Source organism: Myxine glutinosa, chromosome 3 (genome assembly GCF_964187855.1).
Source record: "Myxine glutinosa chromosome 3, kmMyxGlut1.1, whole genome shotgun sequence".
Classification (NCBI taxonomy): Eukaryota; Metazoa; Chordata; class Myxini; order Myxiniformes; family Myxinidae; genus Myxine; species Myxine glutinosa.
In genome coordinates this window covers 43507837-43519091 of record NC_136263.1, presented here as the reverse complement: position 1 = coordinate 43519091, position 11255 = coordinate 43507837, and the positions used below count along the sequence as shown (strand labels likewise).

The following is an 11255-nucleotide window of genomic DNA, read 5'->3' as shown; positions in this document are numbered from 1 at the left end:
TGGCTTGGGTGATTTTGCCCCTGTTTGGAGAACACCCAGCGAGACCTTCATCGGGGCCGAGCGAGCAAGGCTTCTGCCGCTGAAATCCAGCGCGGCTTGGGCGATTTTGCCCCTGTTTGGAGAACACCCAGCGAGGCCTTCATTGGGGCCGAGCGAGCAAGGGTGTGTCAGGGCCTGGTTCGCGCCATTGACCGAGTGGTTCGCACCAACCGGAGCTGTTTTCGGATGACGTGCTGATGTCCTTGGACTTCGTGCCAGGCTCCGGGCCGACCGGGCCGACGTGGTGTGGTGCTGACCGGGCCGACGTGGTGTGGTGCTGACCAGGCCGACGTGGTATGGTGCTGACCAGGCTGCCATGGTGTGGTGCTGACCGGGCCACCGTGGTGTGGTGCTGACCGGGCCGACGTGGTGTGGTGCTGACCTGGCCGACGTGGTGCGGTGCTGACCGGGCCGACATGGTGTGGTGCTGACCGGGCCGACATGTTGTGGTGCTGATGGGGCCGACGTGGTGTGGTGCTGACCGGGCCGACGTGGTGCGGTGCTGACCGGGCCGACGTGGTGTGGTGCTGACGCCCCCCCCCCCCCCACCAGAATTTCCATGTTTTAAACGTTTCCCAGTTTGTACCCTGGTTTAGAATAGGTACACCGTATCCCTGCGTGTCGTAAGAGGCGACTAAGAGGGATGGCGTCAGGAAGGGCATCCGGCCATAAAAAACATTGCCTCAAAAAGAGAACCATGACAATTACAACTACATATGGGCAGGGTACAGCCCGAAGTGGAGATCGGTTTCTGAGGTTTGGGACATGGAATGTATGGACAATGACAGGGAGATCAGGAGAAGTGGTGGAAGTATTGGTCAGAAGAAGAGTGGACATATGTTGTGTGCAAGAGACGAGATGGAAGGGAAGTGGTGTGAGAATTGTGAAGGGTAGGCAGGGACAGAAATACACGTTTGTGTGGCAAGGGTGCCCAGAGGGCATGAATGGTGTTGGTGTCCTGTTTTCTGAGGAGTTTGTAGACAGTGTGGTGAGTGTGACTGGAGTGAGTGATAGGTTGATGATGGTGAAAATGATGATTGGAAAGCTCTTGGTGAACGTCATCTCGGGATATGTTCCGCAGGTTGGTCGGAGCGATGAAGAGAAGGACAAGTTCTGGTGTGCGATAGAGAAGCTGATGGAAAACGTGAAAGATGAGGAAGTTGTTGTGGTAGGAGGAGACCTAAATGGACATGTGGGAAGGGGTATGGACGGTTTTGAGGGAGTTCATGGGGGTTACGGATATGGTGTGAGAAATGGAGAAGGTGAAAGGGTTTTGGAGTTTGCTGATGGAGCTGATTTGTTGATTTGTAATACTCAGTTCCAGAAAGAGGATAATAAGCTTGTTACATACACGTCAGGTGGGTCGACGACAACTGTTGACTACATGATGGTGCATAGGCGAGATAGGGGGCACCACCGGGACACAAAGGTGATCCCGGGGGAGGAGGCTGTTTCACAGCACCACTTGGTTGTCTGCGACATAAGGGTGAAAGGTGCGAGGAGAGCTCGGCGGGTGAAGTACGTACCAACCGAGAATGAAGGTGTGGAGGTTGAAAGAGGTGACAGTAAGGGAGGCATTAAAAGAGAGGCTGAGTAGGGTAGAGGATGATGTGGTTGAGCTTGAAAGTGGTTGGATGTCAATGCAAGATAGTCTGTTGGGAGCCATTCGTGAGGGATGTGGATGGACAAAAGGACCACCGAGGCACTCAAAACATGGTGGTGGGATGATGAAGTTGGAAAGAGGATTGACGAGAAGAGGAAGAAGTTGAAGGAGTGGCAGTAGGCGAAGGGTACGTGAGCAGAAAAAGCAGAGCATGAAAGTTATAAAGCAGCCAAGAAGGCTGCAAAGAAAGAGGTAGCGAAGGTGCAGGAGGCATGTAGGAAAATGTTCGGAGAACGCTTGGATTCGGAAGAGGGTCAGAGAGCGGTATTCAGGATTGCAAAGCAGATGGTGAAATAGAGGTGTGATGTGATGGGGGTGAGTTGCTTGAAGGATGAAGTGGGACAAATCGTTGTGGACCCGGATGGAATGAAAGGAAGATGGAAAAGATATATGGAAATGCTGCTGAATACAGAGAATGAATGGGATGGCAACATGGACAGTAACCCAGTTTTAGGACCGACAGAGAAGATAACTGAGAAGGAAGTTGAGGAAGTGATAAAAGCAATGAAGAGTAGAAAAGCGGGAGGGCCGACGGGAGTTGTGGGAGATATGTTGAAGGCAGCAGGAAGTTGGGGTGTGAAGAGAATGACAGAAATCTGTAATCTGGTGGTGAAAGAAGGCCGCATTCCAGTGGATTGGGAAATGAGTACCCTCGTCCTTCTATACAAGGTGAAAGGTGACCCTCTGGAGTGCGGCTCGTACCGAGCGATAAAGTTATTGGAGCATGGAATGAAGGTATTGGAAAGAGTGTTGCAGAGGAGGATAAGGAAGAAAGTGAAGAACGACGAAATGCAGTTTGGATTTATGCAAGGAAGAGGAACGACAGACATGCTTTTTATTGTGAGGCAGTTGCAGGAGAAGTACGTGGAGAAGTGGAAGAAGTTGTTTCTTGGGTTTGTTGATCTGGAGAAAGCATTCGATAGGGTTCCACGCAAAGTATTGCCATGGGCAATGAGGAAGTTAGGAGTGGAGGAATGGTTGATCAGAGTGGTGATGGCAATGTACAAAAGAGCACGCACAGCTGTAAGGACGAAGGACGGGAACAGTGGTGAGTTTGAGGTGAAGGTGGGAGTGCATCAGGGATCGGTACGAAGTCCACAACTATTTGTAGCTGTGATGGATGTGCTGGCTCAGAACGTAAAGGAGGGTTTACCGTGGGAGTTGTTTTATGCAGATGATCTGGTGTTGATTGCGGAAAGTATGGATGGACTGAAGGAAAAGATGAACAAGTGGAAGGAATGTATGGAGACAAAAGGTCTGAAGGTGAATATCGGAAAGACGAAGGTGATGGCAAGTGGTAAAGCATGTGGTGAGGTGGAAAGAACTGGGAAGTGGCCATGTGCTGTGTGCAGGAAGGGTGTAGGAGTGAACTCCATTCAATGTACAATGTACACTGAGTGGGTTCATCAAAAATGTAGTGAGTGGTCTGAGAGGGTCATTAACCAGTGTGGCAGCTACATTCAAGTGTAAAGTGTGCACAGAGGCAGCTGCAGATGGAGGAAATGTTGAGTTGGATCTTGGAGACGGCATGAAGCTGGAAGGTGTGAAAACATTTTGCTACCTCGGAGACATGCTGAATGGAGAAGGTGGATCATACTCGGCAATGGTTGCTCGAGTGAGATGTGCATGGACGAAGTTTCGGGAACTGAGTGGCATGCCGACGAGGAGGGGAGTGTCATTGAAGCTGAAGGGAAAGGTGTATGCTGCATGTGTGAGAAGTGTTATGATTTATTGGAGCGAGACATGGGTAAAGAATGTAGAGCAGCAACGAAGGTTGGAAAGGGTGGAAATGCGAATGGTTCGGTGGATGTGCGGAGTATCGTTGAGAGAGGAGAGGAAGACAAAGGATGAATTGCGAAAGATGATGGGAATAGAGTCTGTGATTGATGCTGTGAAGAGGAACAGGTTGAGATGGTTTGGTCATGTGTTGAGGAAGGATGAAAGTGACTGGTTGAGAAGAGTGATGGAAATGAATGTAGAAGGAAGTAGAGGACGGGGAAGACCGAGAAAGACTTGGCTAAAGATGGTGGAAGAAGAAATGCGGGCAAGGGGGTTAACAAGGAGAGATGCAGAAAATAGGGCAAAATGGAGAAGATTGTCATGGGGACCGCAAGGCTAACCCCTGCTCTAGCAGGGAAAATGGCCTTAAAATGCATGTTGTTGTTGTTGTTGTTGTTGTTGTTGTTGTTTTTGGAAGATAGCTCTCAGCAGCGGCCACCCACGGCGGGAGTATGTGCTCCACTGAGTGGCGTTCTAGTTTTTTTTATGTGTAGCTTAAATTGCTTCCCCCATGACGAAAAATCACCACACGCCACTGCAAACGTCTCAAACCAAACGTCAAACATATTCCACTCCGTATACGTTATTCATTTTTTTGTCTTTTTTCAGCACAAACAAACTCTTATCGTGCAGCAACTTTTTGTAACCTGTATACACCATTGTATACTTTTTACATATTTTTTATAATTGTTCCATATTAGCTCATATTTTTTTCTTTCTGTTTTGCAGATTAACCCTTCATCATGTCAAAAAGAAGGAAATGGAATGATGACTATGTGCGCTTTGGTTTAACTTGCATAACGGGAAATGATGGCTTGCAAAAACCCCAGTGCACTCTTTGTAGCATTGTGTTTTCCAACTCAAATCTGAAACCCTCCAAGCTTCAAGAGCACTTCAAGAACAAGCATGGCGGAACTGATGCTGAAGGACATGATGTTGGGTCAGTGAAAATCAAAAGAGCTCGTTTTGATTTTGTCGGAACTCTTCCAAAGTTGGGTTTCGTTTCTGTTGAAAAACCACTACTTCTTGCTTCATACCAAGTGGCATATGCAGTGGCCAAATCCAAGAAGCCCCATACAATTGCAGAAGATCTCATCAAGCCATGTGCACTGGAAATGGCAACAACTATCCTGGGCAAAGAAGCATGAAAAAAATTTGAACAGGTGCCCCTATCAAATAATGTCATTCACAATCGAATCAGTGATTTGAGTGAAGATATTATGGACCAAGTCATCTCAGATATCAAAGCTAGTCCTCTTAAAATCCTATTCAGTTGGATGAGACAACTGATGTCTCCAGTTGTTGTCAACTCATCACATTAGTGAGGTATGTCAATGATGGTGCTGTGAAGGAAGATTTCCTGTTTTGTGAAGATTTGAAAACAAGCACAACTGCAAAGGATGTGATGCAGCTGGTCAAAGATTTCTTCGCCAAACATGATTTAGATATCAAAGTCATTGGTTCTGTGTGCACTGACGGGGCACCTGCAATGCTTGGAAATAAATCTGGCTTTTCTGCATTGATGAAAAAGGAGATTCCAGACTTGCAAGTTACCCATTGTTTTCTTCATCTGCATGCTTTGGCATAAAAAACATTGCCTTCAAATTTGAAGAAAGTCCTTGATACTTGTGTGAAGATCATCAACTGCATCAGTGGGCGAGCTTTGAACCATCGCATCTTCAAATCATTTTGTGATTTAACCTGCTTCTTTGAACTGCGGGAAGAAATCAAAGTTTTTCTGGAAGAGCGTGAATGTGATCTGGTTGGGGCATTGGAATCACAGCAATTCGCCCAAATGCTGGCTTACTTAGCTGACATTTTCACTCGTATGAATGACCTGAGTGTTTCTCTTCAAGGAAAACGGATAAACATATTGAAGGCTTGTGAAAAGTTGAATGCCTTCAAAGAAAAGTTACGTCTTTGGCGTCAAAGGATGGAAAGAGGCAATCTCTCAAATTTTCCTTCACCTGAAGAGATGGTTGGTGATGCTGGATCCATAACTCCTGCTGTGCGTGAAGAAATTGTGGCTCATTTGGAAATGCTGTCAGAATCGTTTGATGGATATTTTGCTGCTGGAGACCTGAAGATTTCAGAAGAATGGATCATGAATCCATATTCCTACAATATGGAGAAAATGTCAAATGATGAAGAACTGAAGGAAGATCTTATTGATTTGCGGACAAATCGAGCTCTTGAAATGCAATTTGAAAGCAAGACTTTGGAGGAGTTTTGGTGTGCAGCACTGGACATGTTCCCAAGACTTGGTGGAAAAGCACTCCGTGTCCTTGTTCCATTTGCAACGATATACTTGTGTGAATCTGGATTCAGTTCTCTTTTGTCAATCAAGACAAAATCTCGGAATCGCCTGAACCCACAGGCATGAATGACCTGCGGATCGCAGTCAGCAAGAAAGTTCCACGTTTTGACAAAATCATGAAAGAGAAGCAGGAAGAAAGAAGTCATTGAATTTTATGTTCACAATTGGGATTGATTTTACTGTTTCATTTTTTTTCTGAATAAATTAGAATCTAATTGCTCAATTTATATTTGCATTTCATGCACTGAGTTAAAATCTTATTTTTGAGTTCAATTTGTTCACCCACAGTATTGTATGTGGTTCAATTTGTGGTTCAAAAATTTGACTTCTTCATCTTCAAATGTGATATTACTTTTGTAGGGGGTGCGAACATTAATCAAATATTTCCTAGGGGTGTGGGGGATAGAAAAGGTTGGGAACCACTGGATTAATGACTTAATTAATTAATTATTTTAAAGTTACAGATTCGGATGAAATGGTGGTGGTTTATGTATTCTATTAGCCAATTGATTAACCATTTAATTTTTTTAATGATTATTATTTATTCATTTTCATTATTAATCATTTATTTATTTATTTTCTCACCTGGGCAATATCTCAGGCATCTTTTGAGCTAGGAAGCTAATATTTGGACATGACAGTGACCAAGTGATTTGGCTATAAAGGATATTTTTAATTTATTGATTAATCATTTAATCGATTAATTATTTATTGATTAATCAATTAATTATTTAATTTTTTTATTAATGACTTATTTAATTCAATTTCTAAAAGATACATCTTCGGATGAAGCACGAGTGGTTTAGTTATGCTATTAGCCAATTGATTAAGAAAATATTTAATGATAATCTTTTTTTGATTTTAATTATGCAATTAATCAATCAATTAATTGTTCACCTCTCCCTCCTGTCAGGGAATAAATATTCATATTGACAATATTGCTAGAATATATATCAATGTAATCTTGTTTAAAGTGGAATTATGTTTTACTTTACGAATGAGCAAAGGAGCATAGAACTAGAATTAACATGTGGTCAGGAGAGTTAATTTAAGGAAACAGAATGTGTAATGCTCGTGGACTGCCATCTGTGTCTTTCAATATTTAGCCTGTGTTCCATAGATGGAACACAGGCTGCAAACAGCTTCAGCAGGTCAGAGTATTTGACCTCTTGAACAGAAATAAAGTGGTGCTCTCAGTCTCCCAAAATAGAGGGATGGCCAAAAGAGCCAAATAAAGGCTTTTGGATGAAGGAGTCTGGGCCTTTAAAACCAAGAGAAAGTTGCATTAGAGAAGCAGAGTGGACTGGGAGAATGAACTGAAGAGGAGTGAAAACTGAAGACCAGTTGAACTGATCAACCAACTGGAGACTGGTCAACAACAGACCGAGCTTCAACCAAGACCGACCAAACAAGCGTCAACAAACTCTGGAACAGACTCATTAAAGATCTCGGCTTAGTATACAACAAATTCTCTAAAGTGAATAAACCATTGATTTTGCTAAACCGAGTCTCTTGAAGTTTTACTAACATAACACCAGTAATTGTTAATAATTCTCCAACAAGTGGTGGCCCGTAGGGACTCAACTGCCCAGGTAAGCTTTTGTTTGTTATCTGTGTAGTCTGATGTTAATCTGTGAAAATAGTTCAGTGTTTGAGTTTTGTGTACGTTTGTTGATGTGTGGAAGGAAAAAACACGAGGCCTTTAACAGGTTTCAGAAATCATGCCAATTTTTTTTCTTCCAAAATTTATGTATACGCATTTTTGAGGGATGGTGCCATGAACTGTCACAAATATCCACTAAAGCTTGGTGTCTTTAGAAAAGGTGCTGTGCTTTCATGAAGGATTTGTTTTAAAATTTCAGAAGTCATGACGATAAAAAAAAAATTTTAAAAATTAATAATCAATTATTTTTTTGTTTTTTCTGTAATTTGAATTTTTTTTTTCGGTACATTTTACGAGTTTAATGAGACGATTGCAAAGAACCACTAACGAACCCCGGGCGTTAGCCAACAGGTGCTGCATTCGTCTTGTCATGTACAACTGAAATATGGATTTTGTATATTTCTTGCTCATTTCATGAATGTCATGAATTCATGAAATAGAACGTCAATTTTGTAAATATCTTTAAAATGATTTCCAGCAATGGTCTGCATTCAAATCTCTGCTCGTTTTCGTGATTAAATGACTTATAAGTGTGTCGATTTTCCCGTTAAAATAATGGTTGAGATCCTGCTTGGGTTGTGACCACAGGCACGAGCAGATTGCAGAATGGACACTATTTGATTTATAATCATATTCGCGGTTTTTGTAAAAAGCGATTTTATACAGCGCCTGTACAGTAAGCCAAATAATGGTAAAATCGACTGGCTCGATTTTAAGTCATAAAAAAAAAAAAATTTCATTGTGGCACAAATATGGGTTTTTGTACCTTCATAAGAGTTAATTCGAAGCGGTTTGGACGCACGTCTGCATTTTATGCACATTTATGTGTGTGATTGGCCAAATGTGCTCTTACGAACACAAGAAATTGTAATCTTATGAATTATGATGTTCTGACAGGGATGACTTGATGAAGTGCACCATCAATTCATTTTTCCCATGTAGGACAGTAATGTAATTTTTAATTTCTACTGTAATGTAATGTAATGTAATGTTTGCAATGCAATGTAATTTAAAAGAAAAAAAGTTTTCCGTGTCATCTCCAAGTAAGATTGGCACACACTGATGCCGGTAATTGTATCCTGCCAGTGGAATGCGTGCAGGCAGGTTGCCCATGGCAACCGTTTGATGTTGTTGGCCCTAGCCCAAACTTCTACATATAGGATGAGAAGCGATTTTTTAAATGTAACCTTTTTCACTTTTCTTGCCCTACACCCCCCAACCTTCCCTCGCCCTTTCCCCCTCCCTCCTTCCGTCCCCCCCCCCTATCCAAACCCCCCATTTTTTCTTCCCTTCTGTATCCCTTCCCCCTTCCTGTTTTCTCTCCAAACTTACTTTTATCTGTATATTTACATCCTGATTAGAAAAAATATATATATTTTTAGGATTTTTTATGGCGGCGGCCATCTTGGACCACAGCTAAAAATCCTTCAATCAAGATGAAATTTAATGAGAGCCAATCCCATGCTACTGTGATCCGTAATCTCTAAAAAATAGAACCATCAAATGTACCTTTGATCATTTTATATTTCATCTGTCTTTTAAGATTTTAAAAAGGGAATTTATTGATATAAGATCCTATGACATTTGACAAGGCAATTAAATGGAGGGAAACCAATGATGAAATATATTGTGATCTGTTTATACATGAATGAATTTACATGTACATGAATTTGTTGACCCCAACCCAATCTTAACCCTAACTTCATTCTACCATTATCCATCCCCTCCAAATCATGTTATATTACTGATTGAATGAGGCATGTATAGGATTGTTGATCCCATATCCCATTGGATCCCATGTTGATTTAGCATATCACCTCATTATGTGGCTTTATGTGTTTTTGTGTGTGTGGGTATGTGTTCTTCATTCTCATTTTTAAAATTTCTCCCTCTCCCTAAAGAATATGGCCCCATAGTGTTAAAGTTATGAGTGCCATGGTACGACACAGTTGAAATAGTTAAAAAAAAAATACACAGATGAGTGTAATGGCTCGCACAGAAGTTCGAGAGGGAGACAGTATTTACCATATAATCTCACAGCCTTGTAAGGGAGTCATGAGTGCGGCCAATGATACACAGCTATCTTTAGGTTAAAATACAATGAGTGTCGTATTTCGCATAGTATTAATTCCTCATTCCTCCCTTGGCATTCTGCCACTTCTCCCCCTCCCTTCCCCACCCTTTTCCTCCCCTCGTTCCTCCTCCTTTCCTCCTCTTTTGCTTCTTCTTTTACCTGTTTTCACCTTTCATAGTTCTCATTGTTTTCTCATTTCTCTCATTGTTTCTCATTCTCATTGTTTTCTCTCATTGTTGATGAGATTCATCATTGTCATCATGATTGTCATATGCTGATTATCATTGATGTTCATTCTCAAATTTTGTACAATTATGGTAAATTTACATTTACAATTTATAATTACAATGATTTACAATGGTCATGATTTTACAATCATGAAAATTGCTATGATTGTCAGGCATGTCATCATTGGGTTTTGATGTAAATCGATTGCATGGACTTTAAGGATAGCTTTATAGCCCTGCAGGATTAATGATGTATTACAAGTTACAAAGTTTATTGGAGTGTCGAAATTTCGGTATGATTGGATTCCATTGATAAATATTATGAATTGTCATTCATTGGTACACATTTCAGGAATCTTACACCATTTTAATTGTCAAGAACTTTGAGTGTCTTTCAAAGTGAGACATGGTGGGTGACACATGACATGACATGTGACATCACATGACGTGTGACATGTGACACGTGACATGTGACATGGGTGACATGTGAGACATTGCCCAAATGGACTGGCTCATATCTGTCGGAGCAATTTTCACTGATTGTCTCACAAATGAAGGGTTGAGTTGCCTTCAGTGGTTGTTCAACTTTAATTTGTGATATAATGACCACACAGGATTGAACAAATATGTCAGATATGATCCAGAGGCAGAACGGTGATTTGTCAACTGATGGCAGATATGGGTCAAACGGTGACGACCGATGCTCATATTCCCCGTCAGTAGATGGAACTGTTTTGGCAACATTGGGAAAAGGTTTAGGTATAGAGTAATGTTGATCCCATATCATAGTTCAGTATCAGACATTGGTTTCAATTCGGTATCAGACTGATAAATGTAAATTTGGATATTATCATTTATATTATTTTATTATATATTATTATTAGAATTTTATTGATGAATATTGATAAATTGATTAAAATTGCATAATTGAATTGATTCTGATCCGATTGATCTGATTGATTTTGATCTGATTAATTTAATCTGATCTGCTTTTATTTAAATTTAATTTAAACAAGTCAATTGATGGATGAATAAAAAGTGCGGTCTCAAGAAAGAAGCTTTGAGACATTTGCAAAACATCAATGTGCAGACAACCTGGGACGATGAGCGAGGTGGTGAGTCTAGTGGTTATTTGTTATATTATGTGGTTATTTTTGTTTGACCCCCCTTGACAGGACTTACTGATCCAGACTCATCTGCAACGCTGATCAGTGAGATTGGGGTGTGGGAAAAGCCACAGGGCAGGGGGACTCTCTGGAAATCACCTGCAGTCATCAAGTGGACAGGTGGAGAGATACTTCCTGGAAGACCACAGAGTAGAGCTTATCGGAATAAGCTAGACAACAACGCATTCAACGCTACTTTGTATAAAGTGGAACAAACTTCTGCGATTTTTGCAGTACACACATTTGATAGTGGATACAGGTGTAGTCCGATGTGTAGTCCTTGTAGTTATTTGATATATTGAGTGAGTATAAAGAGGTACTCACACA

At 41.5% G+C, this 11255-nt stretch overlaps 1 protein-coding gene across 1 annotated transcript; it reads left to right on the top strand.

Annotated features, from left to right (window-relative positions):
* Positions 1–4224: 4224 nt before the first annotated feature.
* Positions 4225–5864, top strand: LOC144891193 (protein FAM200C-like). Its single transcript, XM_078773560.1, has 3 exons — positions 4225–4615; positions 4804–5030; positions 5118–5864. Exons 1-3 carry the CDS (start codon positions 4225–4227, stop codon positions 5862–5864), a joined length of 1365 nt encoding a protein of 454 aa, XP_078629686.1.
* The last annotated feature ends 5391 nt before the right edge of the window (positions 5865–11255 follow it).